Here is a 21,468-nt window from a genome sequence, read left to right as displayed (position 1 = left end):
ATAAATTCTCCGTCCGGATGCCGAAGCATAAATCCGCGGGGGCGATTTAAACGGTTGCGTTACACCCGCTGATTTACGGCCGCTGATAAATTTTCGACGGCGGTGTTCGCCACGTCAACTTCCACCGAATATCCTAACTCGCCCCGCAGTCGCAATGAAACGAATCGCCGATCTCGATCGAAAAAAGAGGTCACTATAAATTGCCCGATTCCCCGTCAACGGGAAAAAGATCGCCAGTTAAACTTCATTCGATGGGCTTCCTCTCCCTACTAGGGAATCGTTGAAAATTAATCGCTCAAAGTTCCTGCGCTTTTAACATTAAACGTATCACAGAGTTGTGCTAATTTAAATACATTGTAATTAGGGATTGCAATACCGGTACACCGGTATACCGAACACCGGTATTTCACGCTATTTCGCAATTTCGTGAAACCTGTATGTGCTAAGATAGAATACCGGTATTTTCGGTATTAGCTATAAATAATAAATATCTTTTTTGGGCATCTACTCCTATTTGAAATACGTATTTACAGTAGTACATACCAACATTAATCATTTGCTGTCTTGTCATTTGCTGAAACCTAACCTCACGGTTGTAAGGGTTCGCCGCTGACGACGTGTGTGTGTGTGTGCTGTTTAAAAAATTACATTTAAAGGCACTTTTAAGGCTCGGTAGGCTCAGCATTAATAAAATGAGTTAGTTTCGACACAACGTAAATGCAGAGCTTGCAATACGTCATTCGAATGACTGTTTTAATCCATTTTCCCATGGCAGAGTCGATAAATTGATCAGCAGATAACTCTTAACAAAACATAGGCAAACAGAAAGCACGAACAGAACAATCGTGTAAAGTGTAAATGGTATCGATATGTACCCGCGTATGTACATATCTTTGCATATACAATATCAAAGAGCCAGCGCGGAGTAGCACAGCGTCGATTAAACAGTTTCAACAAGTCCAATAAATGTCCTAATACTCGTACACTGGGTGTGTACATTTGTTAACAGTGAAGGACGATGGAAAAGAGAGAGAGAGAGAATCGGTTGGTGGAGTGTGAGAGGGATGGGGGCTGGGAAGGGGTGAGTTAAGCTACTTTTCTGATGGCGGACGATGCACGACACACGGTCCGCCCGTGGAAACGGCACAAAGTGGACGGTTTCTGAAAAGATAATGGAGCGGACGGGATACGTGAATGTAAGTGGAGTTGCAGGAAAGCGTGTCGAGCATTGTTCCGCGTATTACACATTCCCTGTGTCGCGTCTTTAGAAAAAAAACCCCTCCGCCGCCTGCGTAGTTTCTCCGTAAGGCAGATAGGTTGTGTACACGACGGAAGGTCCGCAATACACGCCTCTCTTTCCCTATCTCTCCTCCTCGTGACGCGAGTTTTGTGTTTACACCACGCAAAAACTGCTGGGGGAATGATGCTGCCGGGTGCCGGGCTGCCGCGGCACAAGGTGAATAGGACGCGACGAGGTTTCCTCCCGGTTCGACTGCCGTGTAACTGCTCCAAAGAAAAACTGCCCTGAGCAGCCATCGCGCGCGGATCCAATTCATCGCGTAAAATCGAGATAGCGAATCTACGCTGCCCCTGTCCGATCGCCGACAGCTTTTAGCGTGCGCCGCGCCGGTGTCACGCCAACAACCAGACAGGAGAGCAGACCTGACAATGTACCGTGTCGCTTGTACCAATATGTCGGGGAACAAGGCAGTTTGGATAGCCGACAAGTTCCAACGATAGAGATTCGCCGGGCAAATTGATGTTTATCAAACAAGTTCACCTCAAATGTACAGGATAACAGAGGCTCAGTTTTGCTCTGAGAGTACCCCCCCCCCCCTTCAATCTGCAGCATCTAGTGTTCCATGTCCGAATGTCTTCTCGCATCGATTATTAAACCCCCATTCACTTACAGTAAGTCCTCAACTTACGCTTCTGTCACGTATGTACCGAGAGAGCTCTAGTTCTGGCAATCAAAAATCCGAATTTCACAGTTCGGAATTGGTTTTCTGATTCGCTTTTAAGAAACCGTGTAAAACGAATCCGTGTAAGTCGAGGAATGAGGTGTACTTTCTATTAATATTCCCTCATTAATAAGTTCTATAAGGTAACGAAAAGAAGAGGCTACAATCAATACTGATTGTCTAGGTCGCTGAGGTAACGTGAATGATCTATTTTTATACCTCGTCTACGGGAACACGTGCTCGAAGGTAAATGAATTAGAGATCGATGCGAAGGAGGAAAGTTTCTCTGCAATTTATCTTGCTCGAGATATTCTTTTTAAACGCCTTGCTTCAGCCAGAGCGAAGCCGAGTTGGTAAATCGAAGACTGTTTCCTCTACCTTCGATAAACCGCTTCAGGAAGTAGGTTTTTCCTCTGTCGAGCCAAAGTGAAGGTGCAAGACTGACTAAAAAAAATACACTCCACTTTAAATTCTAGATTGCTTCTGATATTACGAAAGAAACAGTTTCTCAATGGCGTTAGGTCTCGGGGGAACGAGGATACTGAGTTATGGACTTCCTGCAATACCAATTCAATATATTGTGGAAGTGGCCGAGAAATTGTGAGTAAAATATATGGGACGCGAGAGAAATCTATCAGAAGCTGTTTATCAGAATTGAAATGGTGCGGCTAAACCAGGCATGTCAAACTCTTTTACCACCAAAGGCCTCATTAAGTACTATAAATTAATTCGAGGGCCACAATAGAACAAAGCACACTCGAAATAAACAGGAAACTCATTTTTGTTTTAACATTGCTGTTATACATACAAAATAATATACGTATAAAAGTTGTTTTTTTTCAAGTTTATATTATTTGAATAAAACTATTTCATTTTCGTTTCGAAGAAACTATAGGCAATGTTTTTCAGTAATCAAATTTTCAAAAGGTTGAATTTGTTGAACTGTAAATATTTTTGAAATTGATTGTACACGTTGGTCCGTTAATCAAATACTTATTTAAAAGTAATTACCAATTCATTAACTTTGTAATGTGCGAAAACTGTGTGTAGAACAGTGTAGATATGTATATTCAGTGTAGCCATTTTCCGATTAATAAATTTTAGAAATGAAAATACATATTTATTGAAGCGTATGAAGTATTGAGTCTTTCCTCGCAGTAGTGACACCGTTCACGTGTGTCTAAAGAAATATATAATTTAATCGAAATAAATTATTTTTAGATATTTAAGAATATTTTATCCATTAAGATGGGTGAAATTGATTTGCAAAAGGGTGAAATTGATTTACAGAAATGTGAAATTGACTTGCAGAAGGGTGAATTTGGAGTGTACAACCTATAAATTGTCATCAACAGTTTCAAAATTTTTGGTCGGGCCGCGTGTTTGACATGCCTGGGCTAAACCAACCTTAGAATATAGCATATATGTAGAGTAAATAAATGCGAGCCTGCGATACCGTACTAGGGAAAATATTGGGATGGCGTTAAAATAATTGCGGTTTTCATTGGCTTAAACTTTGAGGCTGAAATTAGAGAATGCAAGTCGCAAATATTTTTGCATCGACCCGATAATTGCTCTCGGCTAGGTAATCGACTGGATCCAACCCCTTCAGCGTTATTAAAAGATCGGGTGATAAATTTCACGGCACGTTGGTCTCCGGAGTGTTAAGTAGTGCGGTTTAACGGGACACAGTTGGTCAATGCGGCACTCGAGGAATTTAAGCGATCCCAGTAATTAAGGAACCTCGATCGCCATCGTAGTCTGCGAGCCACGGAATGATTTGCTGGCGTCGCGCGATTTCTTCAGCCGTGGGAACCATGACTGGCCGATTATTAAACCCGCCTCTAGTCAACGACAATGCCATCACTGATAATTACTGTTCACAATTGATATTGAGCCGCGCGTCAATGTGCCCGCGCGGACCGTGCAGTTTTCCATAGATCCGCGCGGGCTCCTTTCAGCGGGAGCCATGGCGAACGGTGCACAAAAGGGACGGAATGAAAGTAGTTTACAGAAATGCTGGCTTCCTCAGGGTCAATTTACGCGAAACAGCGACGGAACGGTGTAGTCGGTGCCTTCGTCGCTCTCGTCACCCCCGGCAACCGGGTTCTTTATTCATAGTCGGCGAAATGAGATTCGCTCGAAGGAAATTCTTACGTCTGTGACACCGTTGTGCGAACAAGAACTCCCGATTCAGTCGTCCGCGTTAATTAAATGCTCATTTTATCCGACGATAATTAATTCGTGTCTTCTCGCGATCTCGTACCTGTATTGTACACGCGACACCATTATCCGTCGGGCTCGTGAAAACGCGTAGGCGGACTGCGAAAATACACTCCGGTTTCCATGAACTGAAATATTGACAGCAGGATCGACGGACAAAGGAATAATATTTTTGTACAGTCGCTGTGGTAATAAGCGTCATGTATTTTTAGTAGCGTAGCTGCTGTGCTCTGAGACCATATAAACTTTACAGACACGGCTCAGATAATTTTCCTTGAAGCAAAGATAAAGTAATACGTGACGTCACAGGTTCCGAAGATGTATAAGCGATGCTCATCGACCCACGGACCGGACAGTTGCATACGCTTGGATTATGGCACAAGAGGGGGGGGGGGGGTCGACAGCGGGGAAGAAATAGCCCGGTTCTGGTCTAAGACTGTGCTAATATTTTTCCGACTGAATTACAATAACGTTAGGTTAACCTTGTTCGAGATGCAAGATTCGCGAGCGAATCCCCGTAAAAATGGCACTTCAAAGTACCAGCAGAAGGGATAGGAATAATTTCCGCGTTGCGGGGCGAAATGTTACAAAAACTTGTCAATGTTCCCCCAGTTCACAGCAGTTTCCCGTCCGTCGATCCGAGAAAACTCGCCGGAGCGACACGGTGTCCGCGATTTCCCAGTGCGGGCGGCCAGACAGGGTCTGTTTTTGACATGCCGTTGGCGCGTCCGGACTTTTCGTTCCTGGAAATACGATTTCGCGCGGTGAAACGCGTCGCGTCGAATTATACCGCGCGACGGTGCGCACCGTACGCTTCGACGTCGCTATCGATCATCCCCTGGTGGTCCTGGTATACCTGGCGCACCAGCACCGTGACGATCGATGTTTTTTATCCATCGGCGACAATTTGTAAGATTGCCCGTTCCGGCGCGCGACGGCGGTACAACATTTTGCGAGTGATCCGATTGAAAATTCGCGAAGGCAATTTCGACGTGTTTGGTCCGGACAGAGGTGAGGACCGTGGCGGGGCTTGGGAGGGAATGTTTGCAGTGGTCGACTGCGAAATTTCAATTACGCGTGTACCCGGGCTGATTCGATTATCGGGACCGGCTTGATTACCGATTCAATTGTTGCAACGAGTGCACCGAGGAATTTGTTCCTGTTTGCACTAAAGCGCGGCCGGCTGCATCTATTATGCAGCGCGATCCTCGGCCCTGCTTGTTCGCACTCGCTGACACCTTTCCCCGTATTATAGCGTCGCGTCACACCGCTCTATCACACGGACATCCCGTGTAATTTTCTCTTCCCCGTCCCTTTATACCCTCTCTCCCTCTTTCTCTCTCTCTCTATCCAGCATCCTATAACCCCCCCCTGCCCACCGACACACCACCAAGCTAGCCAGAGCCGTTCTCCTCCTCCTACCAACTTTTATTCTCTCCCGTTCACGATGCGTCGTATTTCCGAGGGCGTTAAACGACATAATGCGGCAATTTTGTTAGGCGCTGCCAGCGGATTCGCGGAGGTGCGAATGGCGGCGGTGGGCTCTTATCCTAAAGGGCCATTAAGTGATCTTTCCCCGATTATTACTGCCGGCCGGGAGATTCCATTTCAGCCGACGACGGTGAAAAACTGGCCGGGATAATGACGCCCAGGAAATTCGCGACTCACCGCCCGGAAGAGACACTTCACCATGCTAATGTGTGCCATATTATATGGGATTGTGTACAATACGGAGTAACAGCGAATTTTCCGTGGCACCGAGCCGCCGCGCCGCCACGCCACGCCGCACGATCGTTCCGGTGGGAGGAGTAAGCGGAGGAAATTTCTCCGACCGCTCTAGGCGAATGAGATGGAATCTTGCCTTAATAATGGACTAGCGGCGGATGAAAACTCCGGATAACTCGCAACAATTAATTGACTCGCTTGTTACGAGGATATTCTTAACGCGTTACCCATTAGCGGTCGTTTCGCAGTCTTTAAAAATCTCTGATCCGCAGTTAAGAATTTCCTGGGACATTTCGCGATGCGAACGCCAATTTAATCATTTCTTGCGGAATTATCCTTTTTCACACGGCGATTGAAAATCTTGTTGACAGGCATCCAGTACATAAAATATCACTACCGGAACCACCAGCTATTTGTAAGGTCTTATAAAAATGCCATAACCGCATTCATTCGGATTTTCTGCAATTTTCGTTGTGTTATTTCTTAGTCCTTGCTGAAAGAGTTAATTTTTGCTTCAAAAATGTGTCACCGAATTTTCTTATTTTGTACGTTGATGAAGATTCATAAATCACCATTCCAGATTTTTAAAGATCAACGAAATGAATTTATCGACGTACACATTTATCGTTCGATCGATACGACGATCGTTCCACCAACGATCGATACTACAGCAGGGGAGCTTGATACGTCTGCCTTACCATCAACCGAGTGTTCAGGAAGTTTTACCATGGATCAATAAATCTCGAACCCGCTCCCGACGCGCGTCCGTAATTTATCATTTCCGCCGCGTAACGCAGCAATACCGAGGAACAAGTTAAATGAGAAACATAGAAAGTTAAAGCACATCCCAGGCGGAATGGTAGCGGCATTACAAATTCCACGCAGACCCCGGCCAGATTCCAAGATAATTGTGCTCGAACATCGCCGTGGCACCGGCAGAAATATAATTACAAAGAAATTTCGGTCATTTACAACCAAGTCTGTGCCACTCAATGCAATCTGCGATCCACGGGCTTCACCATACTATAATTTTCCAAAAGCATGCAAAAATAAAAATTTGCGATGACCATCTTATCTGATAAGCTAGACATCCATTTTAGAATAAAACTCTCGGTAGTATTCCTCGCGAATGAAACACTCGCATCCATTTTCAATCCCGCATGACTAAGAGTTTAGTTCTTCAATCTAATATAATTTAATAAAGAAACAAATTTTAATTAATGAGATAATCAACGGAAAAAAGTTAGTATCAATGCGACTTCGAAATAGTTCATCTTGCGTGTCGTCATTCACGCAATTTTCATTACACGCATAGCCCCGCAAGAAATGCGGGACCAAAAAAGATGCAGGATCCTGCGGGATTGCAAGCCGTAAATCCGTCTAAATTCAGAAAAAAATTCTCGCCCCTCAACACCTAACTATACATAGATTGGACGGCGGATGAGCCTTATTGGGTGTGTTGTTTCGACTAGAATGCGCCGCAGCCATGAAATTGAACCGAAAATACAATCTGCCAGCAGCAGCAGCAGCAGTAACGGAAACTGGAGTTCAAGCGTCTAAATCGCGACGTGATCCGACGGAAGCCGTCGGAGAAATCACGTCGGATCCGTTCGCGGGAAGGGCGAGGAAGAAGCTGAGCGTGCACAGCGACGCTAATAAAAGGACGATCTCGTTTTACCGGGGAAAACTAGGGAGGACTGCATTGCGGCAATATCGGGCGACCGAAAGCGAAAGCACATTGTCTCGAAAACAGACGGGGTACGGGGTAACGGTGGTCAGAACGATGGTAGACGATAGGTTGGAAGAGTAGCTCTAGGAAGTGGGTCTTTCCTTCGGTGCGATTTAAGAAGAACAAAGGGTGTAATGTGGATAAACAGAGGAGGCTGGTCGATGCGGGAGGGGGCGGGAAAAGAGTCTGTAGGATCTCGTCGATCGCGAGCCAAGTAGACGAGGGCCAGGAGAGAGGATTCGTTGCTAGCTGGAACGAGGCAGCAGTGGCTGTGTGTATCCTTTTTGATCGTGCGATCGGTGCTCCAGAGAGGATCTGGCAACAACGGCTGGAGGAGTGATCTTGCAGGAGCATTGGCCACGCGAGAACGCAAAGAAAGGATGGAATCGACGTAGGTGGAACGAGGCCCGAGAACACCTGAACGCACGGGAGAGAACGAGAGATGAGAGAAAGGGTCGGCACGGTGTGGTGTGGCGCAGAGCGGCGACGGGACAAGAGGCAGGCCTGGGTCCAGCTCTCGTAAAACTCGTCTCGTACTCGAGAAATAGCTCGCGGTGAACTTGGAAACTTCCGGGCCGAAACCGAGCATCCCGGCTTTCCCTCCGGTTTCGGTGCTTTTGTTTTTTTCTCTCTCTCTCTCCACTCTTTCCCTCTCTCTTCCCTGTCCGCTCTGGCTCAGTCTCTCCTCCGATGTGTGCTCGCGGTGGATCTCGCGGGAGTACGTTTGTGTTGTAGAACAACGACGAGGAACGCCGCGCCGGAGCGAGCGTGCGACGACGACACAGGGAACTTTGAGGAAACAATGTCTCGCCCGTGGGAGCACAGGACTCGGCGTGGATCGACTGAAAATGCAGTGTGTCGCCCGCGAAAATAATACTCGTCCATGTGTGCCTAGGAGACAAGCCAGCACGACGTTTCGGCTCGCTTAGTCACCTTCCACCGAGCTTCGTGCAGGTGAGAATCCACCGAGGATGCTGAACGGCTATTCTCACGCTCCTCGGAGCCTTACCTTCTCGCCCTCGTCGACCGGTAAACACGCTCCTAGCTTGACGGTCGCCGTCCGTTACGGAAATTCGAATGTACGTCGTGTTTATTTATTCGCAGGACGATATTGAACGCGGCAGGCGCCAATCGACCACGCAAACTCAAAACAAACGTTCGGAGCATCCACGGTCGAGGTCTAGGTGCGTGCGCGAGTTCCAACGCAGTCATTTTTCGAACAAAGCCTAGTGTTCCGATATTAATATTTCGGTTGGCGAGTTCGGCCACGGTGGCCAGTGGTGTAACGCGAGCCCGACCGAGTGAAATTATAATATTTACGCCGCGTGCAGCCCGAGTGAAAAACGTCCGATCCCGCAGAAAACCGTGGCTACATCGTCGTTCCTGGAACGGATTTTTTGTGCCTCGACAGGGTCAACATCGGACAAACAAAAGCAACGGTGGATGGCTTTTTAATCGAATCACTGCGTCGGAATGCGAGATGCGATGATGCGGGGGCAAATGACCGGCGATCGCGATCTCTCCCCCCGCGATACGTGCGTCGCAATCGGCGCGTAACGCGTTCGAAAACTACAAAACCCGAACTAATTAAAACGAAATCAGCCAGCCGCCGTGACACAAAATCTACGGCATCGATCGACCGACCGCGGCAACGGGAATAGAGAGCGAAAGAGAAAGAGAGGTCGTGTCGCGACGCGGTGCAAATCAAATATTAATCGCGCAATTAGCGCCGATTGTACGTTAATCGGTTTTGCTTTTTTTCCTCGCTCTCGCGCGCTCGCGCCTCGACTCGCTTCGTCTATCCTGCACAACCCGCCCTCCGGAAAATGTTCGAGACGATGACACGCGGCCGCCATTCACCGGCGCTGTCATCAGTCACGGGCTTGCTGCTGTTTGCGGCCTCGTTAATATCGGATTAACGCCCATTGCTTCGGCTACCAACTAGCCGACTGTCGTTCGATGGCAGTCTGCCTGGTAGGAAATGAAACGAGTCTTCGTGCGTGGGATTGTCAACGGCACAATTGCTGTTTGATATGTCGCCGATTGTGATTTATGAAGTACTTGCCAGGCACAAATTGTTTCTCGACCATTGTTCTACTAATTGGACAGTTCCTTAGTCATTTTTATAGGATGTTTAGATAAAGTTTTTTTGCAGTAGCTGACAAGGATCCTGTAGTTATGAACAATTAGCTTTGAAAACTGATCGACTTCAAACGAAGGTCAACCTTTCGGTGTGTGAGGCCGTCACTGATTTGGATGGAACTAAGGCCGACCGCCACGATCATGCAAAGGAAAAAGTTCCTCAAAATGTTGAGTTCTATGACATATCAAAAAATCATTAATATCGGTGGGGGCATCACACATCGAAAGGCTCGCCTAAACAAATATATGTGTACAGTGTTTGGTTCTACCGTGAATTAATTAGTTGTTTTCCTCTGGCGCAGTTGAGATTTTCAACGCAACCTGCGATGGGGACTAGGGCCGTGGCAGTAGGAGCGGCGCCAGGTGCAGCGGGGGTGTCGGGCGAGGCTGGTTTAGCCGGTGTGCCCAGACTCCTGGAGGACCTCGCTCGACTTTCTGAAGACAAAGATACAGCTGACATCGTCTTTCTGCTAGGTCGGGACGAGACGCCAGTCTACGCTCACAGAATTATACTGCAAGCGAGGTCAGTATTCGCTGGTTCGAAATTGTCGTATCTCGTGCCAGCTCGAAGTAATTATATTTACACGTGGACGTTTCCTCGACGAGAGAAGGGAACAATTCGCGCTATTCTTTTTCCCAACTGATATCTCCCGGCGTCTCCGGAGAGACAGTAACGTCGTCGCGAGCTGAACAAATTTTATTAAGCGAGCCCTTTCGAGATCGTCGTGGGACCGGATTAATTGTTCATCGTAATTTCTATTAAAACAGCTCGCATCGTTCTCTCTCGGTTTTTCCTCGGAGACGCGGATCTATGCGAAAACGCGCAAGAAATCACGCGCGGAAGATTAATCCCCGTAAACTCCCGTATTTCCGGGCGGCGAGGCCGAGATAGCGCGCGCTGGCGAAAAATGAACCCGTCGCGGAGACAATGGGTGTGTCGACACTTCCGGAAAATGGAGAATTAACGCAGGCACGTGGAATACTACGCGGTCTTATCGCGATTATTTTTTTTTCGCCTCGGCGACGCGACGAGACCGGAGGAAACGCGGGATGAAGCTCGCGGACGTGTAACGAAGCGGTACGCTCGAAAATATCTTTCGACCGGCAAGAAACCGCGGTTCGCTTAAAAATCCCGGCGAGTTTGCCCCGGCGTAACCGCGTTACGAACTTTTCGTTCGAAGCTGCCGGCGGAAAGGTTAACTTTCCCCGGGAATTGCGGGCCGGGAGCTCGTCGGAAGAGAGAGAATGATAACTTCGTTAAAATCTTGAAGTCACCGGGGCATCTATACATTATTCACCTGCCCCCGGCGGTGGCGAGACACTACCAGGAGGTCGTTACTGGAAGAAGGAAGAGCGGACGCGCTGATGGTTCCGCGAAACAATGTTCAAAACCGAGCGAGTCGAATAGGAAAATCGTTGCTCGAGCTGGCCGCAAAGATCGGCCGGAGTGATCGAAGTTTCTTGGGCGGAAAAGGCGAAGCTCGCGGTACCGATGAATTTTAATTAAGAGGCTCCGGGGTTGTTACGGCGAAATGAATCGATCGAACCTACTAATTAATTGGACAATGAGGGGGAGAGGAGAGTGCCCTCGTCGTCGATCCACCATCACCGGGGCCGAGACCGTGTTCCGGCAGCAATTTTCGCCGGGTGAATTCTAATTGTTGTAAGAAGGGAGGCCTAGAGGATCGCATTAGAGGGGGCCAGCAGCGCCGAGGCAACGACATTCCGACGGGACGACAGGCCCGATGCTAATTGTAAAGTCAATTACGATATTCCCGTGAAACCCTTTTGATATCGGCGCAGGAGGGAACACGCCCGGTCCTTTTGTCGTCCGGCCGCTCTCTTTTCCCTCTCCGTCGGGTTCACCGTCGACACCGGCCTCGGAAAATTAAGTTACGCATGCTCGTGACAGGCGTCCGCAGGAGAAACGAATGGACAATACGCGACCGCACTCAAAACTCTACGCGGCGCTCTCCAGTCCGGTGAAAATCCTGACAAAGAGTCGCGAACACCGCCGACCCCCTCTATACCTCTTATCCCCTTGTAATCCTTGTCATTTCGAAACGCCGCGGAAACGAGAACGATGCCGCTCAACGGCAGAAAGAAATTGAAAAACAAGCCCGAGCTTCGACCATTCGATGGCACTCGGAACGTAATCCCCGCGTTGCTCGTTGTCCTCGCGCTGAATTCGCCGAGGCTTCCTGCTCGGAACCCTCTACACATCTTTGTGGAACTCGCATAAAATTTTTTTCCTCCAATTTCGACCGTGGAAGGCGCAAGAATGCTGTTCTCGCTATTCTAAAATCTTTTAAAAGCTTCATCCTCTTTCCGCAATTTTTTCCCCCTGTAATACCTGCAGCTTTAGCTGCTCTATCTGTATAGTCTGTCGAGAATAAATGGGGTATAAACCCTTCTATCGTTCAGTTTATTATGAATTTTAGTACTGCACATCGTCATCCAATTATAATTAGTAATAACACGCCAAAAGAAGTCTTAAATATCTGAACATATAAAAACAACTTATGAAATTTAATCAGTCGGTATGTTAACTTGTTTGCTGTTTTCAGCTGCAAATCTTGTGACGAATTCAAAGTTACTTCTTGTACCTCCAACCCCAATCCAAGGCTCATCAAGCAGCCTTTATACAATTCGCATAAACTGTTCTATCTTTCTTTTCGTTATAAAAATTACCATACCCTCCATTACCCTCCATCTCCAACCCCTCGCTCGTCAAGCAGCCTTCATACAACTCGTATAAATTGTTCTACCATTTCTTGATTATTCAAGTTACAGCATGATAAATGTTTTAGTGATTGTAAATTGCTTCCGACGATTTTTGCGATTATTTTCGGTGGATGCAGGTTCGGTTTCCCCTTATCCGGGAACCGATAATGGAGCCCGGTGAGAAGCAGGCGTTTCACAGTCACGAGGAACAAGGAGGCGTGACGCGAATTTGAGTCTCGTGCACCGGAAGCGGAGGCGGTTTTTGCGCGGAAATCGACGGAGCCGCTATATAATCGCACGCTTGGTCGTTAGTAGCGGAGCCTGCGGCGACATTCAACCCTTGCCGCCGTGAAACCAAGCAGCCACGACCCTCGTTTCCCTGCGCCACTAGCCCCCTACCCCTAACATCCTCTTTCCGCGTCGAGCTCGTGAACCTACGTTACCACCCCCGTGACACCTCGTCGTCACACCAGACAAGCTCGCGCGCCGCCGTGCCCTATTCTTTTCTCAGCGTCGCTCGCTGATATTTGGTTTTCTTTGATTCCGTAGCAGGTGTTCGCCTGTGATTAGGGAAAAGCTTCTCTCTACGCGCCTTCGGTTTTCCTCTTTTTCCTCCTCGCAAGCCCTGCCTACCGCCGATCCTTCTCCATCCGTCGACTTCTTGTTCGCCTCGTTCTACGCCACCACTTATCACGACGAGGCATCCGGCGCCTTTATCTTTCTAGTACTTAAAATTTGTTCCGCAGGCAGCGGCGTTTCCTTTCCTCCGCGGTCGAGCCTCCGTATCTCGAAAAGCAACCCGCGCTCGCGGTTTTTTCTCTCCTCGTGAGTTCAAAGATAAATTTTCACGAGAACCGTTTGAAGTTCACCTTGGAGATTACGTTTCGCGGTACTCGAACGTTTCCCGCCTCTAATTTGTAGAAATAAACGCGGTGAACTATAGCTTTGATATTATGCGCAGCCCACATCGTTACCAAACTGCACGCGAAATCGTAAAAGTCGAGCTGTTTCGGTCTGTTAAAGGTTGAACCCGCGCCACCGCATCTGTGTACACGCCCTGTGCCGTGTTTCTGTGTGTGCGCGCTCGCGCGCGGTGTGGTGTTTTTAATTTTTTTGAGCACTAGTTTTGCCTCTGTCGACTCTGCAACCATGTTTCGGTAGCTCGGGCCACGATTTTCCGACTTTCCCGCACACACATCTCTCTTTCTCTTTTCCTCTTTCTCTATTTCTCTCTCAGTCGACGAAGCCGAGCGTTTGTTAACGCGTCGGTTATAATATCAAAGCAGCGCGGGGTGCATGCCTTTTCCATTTGCGCCCGCTCTTTGACGGATTTTCTTTTGATTCGATACGAAACCCCGGCCGGTATGCTTTCGACTTTCCTGCGACTCTCCGTTTTCAACATCGCGGAATCTTTTCGCCCCGCGTCGTCGTGGTTAGTGGTATTAGAAACCATTGTCGTTTTATGCGGACGGCCTCTGTGAACGAGAAAGGATCCGTTTAAGGGCTTGTCCGCGTTTTCCCGACCCTCGGCCCTGCTTCTTCAGCCAACCCTTTTTCTTTCCGCCCGTGAATCGCAACAGCGTTTCTTTCCTCTTGCGATTTCACTGAGAATTCGATTCTACGCTGTTTCTCTTCTTTTCAGCCGTAGTTTCGCTCGTGTTTTGCGGCGTTCAATGCCGAATGGCAATGGGTATGTGGGATATTTTTAAGTAATTTCCGCGGGACGGATGAGAAAGAGTATTCCGAAGAGTGCATCGACGTCGCACAGGTGCGGCGTGAGGGGGCCGCTCGTTTCAGAGGGAGAGAAAGAGACTTGTCGATGTTAAAAGCCTCCCCTTTGTATATCTAGTCGCGTAAGGTAGAGAATGGCGTAGGGCGTAGGGCAGGCAGAAGAGGCGAGATCGAATGTTCTCCCAATGGGTCATGGGGGATCCGTTTCCAGCTCGGGGTGCCAGAAAAGATTCGCTCTGCCGAGTATGTGCCGCCACCGGCTCGCCGCAGGGAGAAAAGAGAGGGCTCGAAGTGACTTTTTTTCGAAGGTCGCCATTAAGTTTCTAGAGGAGAACGAAAACCAAAGCCCTGGTCGCGCACGCAGTGAGTACGCTCTCGGTGGCAACGGAGCTTCCTGACGAAGTCAATTAAGCCCTTTTGTAACAAGAAACACTGGCAGAAGTGGGAGCGCCGGTGACGAAAGCCGAAGTGGTGGGTGTTCGTTAGAAGAGCCACGCAGCCACGCCACATCCACGCCTATAGCACGCTGTTACACGCGACGATCCTCCTTCTCTCTGTCGTTTGTTCCTCGCCGTGCTCCCTTATTCTGGCAATTAATGCTTTTCTCAAAGCCGATATCTTTCGATTGATTTTCCCAGGTGCAAGAATTTCACCGCCGCCAAGAGGATCGGCACGCCCGGAAACCCCACGCCCGTACGCATGCCACATGCCCATCCAGAAACCTTCCGACAGTTCATTCATTACATTTACACCGGCAAGGTAAATTATTTATCTAGAAAGGGTCGATTCCATTTCTATCGTTTGTATCCTTGAGACCGAGAAAAACCAGGGGAAAGGTACCAGTTACCGGATATTTAGTGACGACTTGGAAGTTTTTTATTAATTTGAAGGTATTCTGTAATTTATTTTTCATTATTTGTGATAAACGATTGATTACCAACTTTTTTTCTGTATCGTCCAATTTTTCTGGACGATTTTGTTAAAAATCACAAGAAATATTAACGAAGTTTTGGTCCTATTTACCAGACACAAAAAATTTGGGTTAACAATTTAATTAATTAATTGATTTATGCCGCGGCACAATAAAATCATTATTTTATTATACTCTAATGTATCACAGTTTCTTAGCAATTTCTATAATCGGAAACAGATCTTAAACAAACTCTTACACTATATCTTAAACAAAAATTATTGTAATACTTTTGATTTATATACGAAGGCGAAACAACAATATTATTTTTAAAAATAAAGTAATACTAGCTTATAGACACATAGTAATACTTCATGTTATTTTTAATAAATTCTAAACAGTTTATGTGTCCGATAACCGGGTGGGGTACGGTAACTGGTAGCTTTACCCTATCGCGTCGCGTTTCGTTCCAGGTTGTATCCTTTCCTTCAAGATTATTTTCGCTCTTTCAATTAATAAAGTATTCTCTCTTGATTCCATTAAGTGTGGCAAAATTCATGGATTCTTCCTCGTAGCTTCCACCGAATAAATTCCCCCACCCCCCACTCCGGTTTCAAAGATATTAAATGCGGTTATGGCTATCGCTCCGTCATGAATAAGAGATCGCTAAAGTTCCACGCGGGTCTAAAGACACGGCCGAGATTCAACCGGTAACTTTTCTATAGATCATGCTACAGGACAGTGGCGTCTTCGAGATGCTGGGACTCGCCCAAGAACTCGGAGTCGAGGAACTTTGGAGAAGTTGCGAGGAACACGTCTCCGCCACTCTCAGCCCCGGAAACGCGTGTGCTCTTTTGACTGCAGCCCTGGATGCTCAAGAGCGAGTCCCTGGTAAGTTATTCATGGCATCCTGTTAAAAGTTCAAGTATCAAACAATTCCCATTGTCGAAGTTGCCGATTCGGCGCTCTTTCGAGGACGTGACGCGTGAAACTTGAACTATTTCCCGTAGACTGTCTTTAATGTCACAAAATGTGCAACGCAAACGGCTCCTTGAGCTTCTTCATCCACGTTTTGTTTCTACATCACGATTGTTTTTAAATGCATTGAAATTTTGGACGATTGCGTGGTACTATGTACACTGCTACCGTCGATAATTCACCGGACACTTACTTATTTGCAACAAAATGGTAATTAAAGAATACAAGCTCCCAGCTTGATTTTATTATTGTTTTATATTGATTGGATGTAGCTATTATACGCTAATATTGAATGCAAAATTAAATATACATATGCTGTTTGAATAAATGTTAGAAAAAAAGAGATTGAGAAATTGGAAAACAATTTCCCCACTTAATTTTAAAAATTAGAATAATAATTAAATGAAAATAATGATTAAAATTTCGAAAATATAGGATATTTTGGTCAGATTTGATTTACATGTCCTTTACATTAGAGAAAATTAGTAAGTACTATTTTTATTTCATAATATATAGGTCCTTTGAATAAGCGTTCAGTGACTTATGGGGGTAGTCCACCCTCGATTTGTAACTAGAAAGGAACTAGAATCTTACTAGAAAAATGACTCGAAACATGGGTTTGCGCGCTGTCGGTTTTCGTCCTTATTTGAGCTAATTGTGGGCTGGATGAGGGCTTATTCTAAAGAGGAAGGTTAAACACACTGCGCCCTGGTTACGAGGTTAACGAGATTATGTTTATAACTAATAATATGAGGGCCGAAAGTAGAGAAAAAGTCTAGGAAAATAACCAGCAGATTTCAATGCATTTTTCTGTCTCCAAAAGACTTTATGACTTATGAGATGACCAGGGCGCAGCGCGTTGAACCTTCCTCTTTAGAATGAGCCCTCACACAGCCCAAACTTTGCTCAAATAAGGACAAAAACCGACAGCGCGCAGACCCACTTTTTCGGACCCAAAATCTAGTAAGATCCTAGTAAATAGCAAATATCTAGCAAATAACTAGAATCTTACCAGATTTTCGATCGAAAAAGTGGATCTGCGCGCTGTCGGTTTTTGTCCTTATTTGAGCAAAGTTTGGGCTGTGTGAGGGCTCATTCTAAAGAGGAAGGTTCAACGCGCTGCGCCCTGGTCATCTCATAAGTCATAAAGTCTTTTGGAGACAGAAAAATGCATTGAAATCTGCTGGTTATTTTCCTAGACTTTTTCTCTACTTTCGGCCCTCATATTATTAGTTATAAACATAATCTCGTTAACCTCGTAACCAGGGCGCAGTGTGTTTAACCTTCCTCTTTAGAATAAGCCCTCATCCAGCCCACAATTAGCTCAAATAAGGACGAAAACCGACAGCGCGCAAACCCATGTTTCGAGTCATTTTTCTAGTAAGATTCTAGTTCCTTTCTAGTTACAAATCGAGGGTGGACTACCCCCTTATGGACGGGAGTGTATGTGGACATTTCTTTGCTGTTTTTTCTGAACGTTTATAGTACTTGCTAGGCAAGTATCTTGGTTTGTTCTTATTTTTCTCGATAAGTGTGGAACAATTTAAGTAATTTAATATTTTATTTATTTGCAAAGTTTCTCTCTGCACGTACGGTAAGTTATCGACTATATACTGTACTCGTGGTTGGCAAGTTTACCACAATGGCAGCACGCTATTGTGGCACGACTGATTCCTGGTCCGCCACACTACATATAGATTTTTGTAGTTGCAAAATTGCTCATATCATTTTTTAATCGCTTTTGTTTTCGGTTAAATTGTTTAAAAGTTCGCAGTCTGTTTCATTAGTAATTACCGACTATGAATTTTCTACTTGATCCACCAAGTTACAGTGACTGCAAGTGACTGATACAAAACGCGCACATAGAGAGCGCTGTTTGGTAATAAAACTAAATCCACTAGGAAGATTTTACGGTAACAGTAAAACATTTTTATTAGATTTTTACAGATTTTTATTAAATTCTACAATGTTGTATATATCAGGAACCCACCTTTAATTCTCCTATTCCTAATAAATGATTTGACTTGAAAATATTCTTTATTATCGAGAAAAATCTCTATAAATAACTAGTGACTAGTAACAGCTGATGACAGCAGTTGGTAGTGCGGCGACGCCACATTTTCCGGCGTCCGGCATTTACGAAGCACGCGTTGACGAAGCGTTGCCTGTTAATTTTTGAAAAACCATAACAAAAATGTCGTACAAGGGGCCGCAGAAAGTACAGAAGGTGATGGTGCAGCCCATCAACCTTATATTCCGATATTTGCAAAACCGTTCGCGTGTGCAAGTTTGGCTGTTCGAGAACGTAAACCTCCGTATCGAGGGTCACATCGTCGGCTTCGACGAGTATATGAATTTGGTACTGGACGACGCAGAGGAGTATCAGATGAAAACGAAGAACAGAAAACCACTGGGACGCATCATGCTGAAGGGCGACAACATAACATTGATACAAAATACGAATCCAGGGTCGAACTAATCACCGAAGGATTATCTAACCTCGAAGGACAGTTTAGGAGAAACAACAAACGTATTATTTTGATCCACGCCGGGATCTTGTGTGTGGTTTCTACACATAGATGGAAGTGACATGATAAACACTATGCGAGAACATTGTTGACATCTTAAACGCTAAATGTGACGCGTAAATGAAGATAGAATAGACAATGAAAAATTGACTAGTACAAATTGTCACTGGATATTGCTGTCACCTCGAAGTGACAATATCGTTCTGTATTAGAAAACTACTTTGTTGTTGACGATTTTATACTTGTCGAGGAATCTGGAACACTTGTTTGTTAGGAACTGCACTCACAGGGTCTGTTTCTTCCAATAAAAAATCTACAATGTGTGTTCCACCTATATGGAACTGTCCTCCGTTTTGTACTATTGCTTGTCCGTAACAACAATCAGAGATGTAAATACTACACGATGAAACAGTTATTGTAACAGATGCGGAATTGACTTATCCTTAATAAATATTTTTGAATCAGAGTATTATCGTTACTAATTTCATATAATTCCTAATAATAAGTAACTTCTCCAATTATGTGTAAGTACTGTAGCAACTTTAAGCACATATGTCATCCAATAAATATTCATTTCTCTGTAATAACATTCAAATATTTTCATTATCGCAGGAGGTAAAGGAGCATGTTCGTCCTTCATCGAGAGGTGTTTTACTTTCATCGGGGAGAATGCAGTAGACACGGTGAAGACAACAGCATTCTGCAATCTCCCAAAGGATGCACTGGTCAAGCTGATATCTTCTGACTACTTGGGCCTGGAGGAAGAGGATGTATGGAGAGCGGTTCTGAATTGGGCCAAATATCAGGTTCTTTCTCCTTCAGAGTTCTATTCCATGTCCGAGTACTTTGAATCCCTCCAATTCCAAGAAGACTTATCGCTCTGAGCATGTGTATGTTATGCAAGGTCTTAGACCTTATGTCGCATACGATTACCGGGTCCTTGGGTCCTCCTTAGGTTCTTGGATCAGAATTTAGAATTACGAGTTAAGGAAACGCTTAACCGTACGGACCACGCTCCTAGGCAGGGGTCACGCAGCCTACTCAACACTGGACGGTGGAAGAGCGTGTGAGGGTTTGCCAGCATTTGTCAGGGGTGATAAATCACGTTCGACTGCTGCTGATCGACAGCCAGGTGTTCGCTGAGGAAGTAGAGCCAACCGGAGCAGTGCCAATAGAGCTGTCCTTGGAGAGGTACGAATTTTTCAATCCCGATCGCTCGAGTGGCACGAAATTCCTCAGGTACGGTTTGCCGGGAAATCTTGTCGTCCTCGGAGGCTTTCGATTTTTACGTTCTGTTTTAGGTATCGGTATGCAGCATTGCCGAACAAGTACGCAGAAATCTGTGCAGACAAGCGGCTACAGCCCAGAGTTAGTCCGTTTCTCTTCCCTGGATCGCAAATTCTCTCCAGGGATAAAATGGGGTTCCAACGTCTTCTGAATCAGTGGTACGGGTCGCCGAAACAGAGCTGGCGTTTAGTGTACCGGTACGTTTATCTTGCACAAGACAGAATAAGTATACATCAGCAAATCATTCTGAACGTTGATCTATTTCAGAGCCTCTAGTCATGGTTACTCGGCAACATCGTTTCACCGACATTGCGATGGCGTTTATCCAACATACGTGATTGCGCTGGTACGTCGTCCTAATTTTTGAGTCATTTCTTTCTCGGTATTTGATTTGCGCAATACACTGAAATTTTTCTTGACGTTTAGGGAACTCGAGGAGAAATTTGTGGAGGTTTCAGTGATGCACCGTGGGGCAAGACTAAAGGAAATTACATTTTCTCTGAGAAAGCCTTCCTCTTCACTTTAACAAACAACCAAGATGTACCTCCCACGAAATATGATATTGTGAAGAGACCGTTCGCCATTTGTTATCATCCAGAGTGAGAATCATTTCTTCAGTAAACAGTTTAAGTAAAATTAGAGTCTAACAGATCTTTAAGACTTTCTTAATCTACTTATTTTCTTTCAGCATTGGGCCAATCTTTGGAGCAGGGGCCGACCTACTCATTTCCAGCAATTGCAATGTGAACATGGAGAGTTATAGTAATCTTCCCCACAGTTATGATGGAGAACATGCTTCCAACACTGTCCTCATGGGAGATTATCATTTCACTGTAGTAGATTACGAAGTTTTTACTCCCAATCACCTGGTTCCCAAATCCACGCATTAACAATGATATATGTCCTTCCTTTCATAGATTTGTACATATATGTATATTTGCATGAGTACAACGTGAGATGGAAATGTTCTGTTAAAGATGAACATGCAAAGTGCAATTTCTCGTAGAGTTCAAGATTTAACATGAACTTAAATGTACACAAAGCATGGTTACGGATATATTTCTATTTAGTTATTAATTTTACTTGTTTATGCTATGAAATTTTATTGAATCGATGGGAAATAAATAATAAATGATGCTAAAATTATATGTGAATTATTGTAGTAGAATATTTCTTAACCTTTGTTTATTGTAATCATTATCAATAAATTATCATGCATTTTATACGGTTATGTAGTCATGCAAAATTCGGTTGATGCCTAAATTAATAGCAATCGAGTTTTCTAAGCTGAAAATGTATAAACCATTGCGAATTTGTGTGCGTAGCGATCGTTAAGCTGGTTATGTATGCGTTAACGAGCGAACGATCGAAATCGACCGATATTGGCTCGCAATTAAGGATTTGGCTCTGAACGGGATTAAAGTATGCCAAACAATCGTTCCGTGTTCCGCATAGCAAGCGGACGAGATGCTTGGGCACACAGACCGGTTCCCAAGGGGCTTGTTAAATCACGCGTTAAATTGTGAACAG

General features: G+C 45.5%; 2 protein-coding genes across 5 annotated transcripts; both read left to right on the top strand.

Annotated features, from left to right (window-relative positions):
* Positions 1-7,371: 7,371 nt before the first annotated feature.
* LOC143209805 (BTB/POZ domain-containing protein 9) lies at positions 7,372-21,084 on the top strand. 4 transcript variants are annotated; one of them, XM_076425965.1, is made up of 11 exons: positions 7,372-8,592; positions 8,743-8,822; positions 10,083-10,303; positions 14,874-14,994; positions 15,871-16,036; positions 19,264-19,457; positions 19,673-19,890; positions 19,953-20,135; positions 20,206-20,284; positions 20,365-20,537; positions 20,627-21,084. In XM_076425965.1, the coding sequence occupies exons 3-11, from the start codon at positions 10,107-10,109 to the stop codon at positions 20,826-20,828; spliced, it is 1,533 nt and encodes a 510-aa protein (XP_076282080.1). In that variant the 5' UTR covers positions 7,372-8,592; positions 8,743-8,822; positions 10,083-10,106; the 3' UTR covers positions 20,829-21,084. The 4 variants fall into 4 exon arrangements, with proteins under 4 accessions (XP_076282080.1, XP_076282079.1, XP_076282082.1 ...); XM_076425964.1 differs by lacking the exon at positions 8,743-8,822 and having other exon boundaries at positions 7,381-8,592; XM_076425967.1 differs by lacking the exon at positions 8,743-8,822 and having other exon boundaries at positions 7,394-8,592; positions 19,673-19,842.
* LOC143209807 (putative small nuclear ribonucleoprotein E) lies at positions 18,224-19,118 on the top strand. The gene has a single exon (XM_076425969.1). The coding sequence runs from the start codon at positions 18,318-18,320 to the stop codon at positions 18,600-18,602; it is 285 nt and encodes a 94-aa protein (XP_076282084.1). The 5' UTR covers positions 18,224-18,317; the 3' UTR covers positions 18,603-19,118.
* Positions 21,085-21,468: the final 384 nt, after the last annotated feature.

This window comes from Lasioglossum baleicum, chromosome 6 (assembly GCF_051020765.1).
Source record: "Lasioglossum baleicum chromosome 6, iyLasBale1, whole genome shotgun sequence".
NCBI lineage: Eukaryota > Metazoa > Arthropoda > Insecta > Hymenoptera > Halictidae > Lasioglossum > Lasioglossum baleicum.
This window is presented reverse-complemented; position numbering and strand designations above follow the sequence as displayed.

Coding starts and splice junctions, on each gene's coding strand:
- LOC143209805 (XM_076425965.1), top strand. CDS start 10,107: ATGGGGACTAGGGCCGTGGCAGTAGGAGCGGCGCCAGGTGCAGCGGGG. Junction 20,285..20,364: donor CAACATACGTGATTGCGCTG/GTACGTCGTCCT, acceptor CTTGACGTTTAG/GGAACTCGAGGAGAAATTTG. Junction 20,538..20,626: donor GCCATTTGTTATCATCCAGA/GTGAGAATCATT, acceptor ATTTTCTTTCAG/CATTGGGCCAATCTTTGGAG.
- LOC143209807 (XM_076425969.1), top strand. CDS start 18,318: ATGTCGTACAAGGGGCCGCAGAAAGTACAGAAGGTGATGGTGCAGCCC.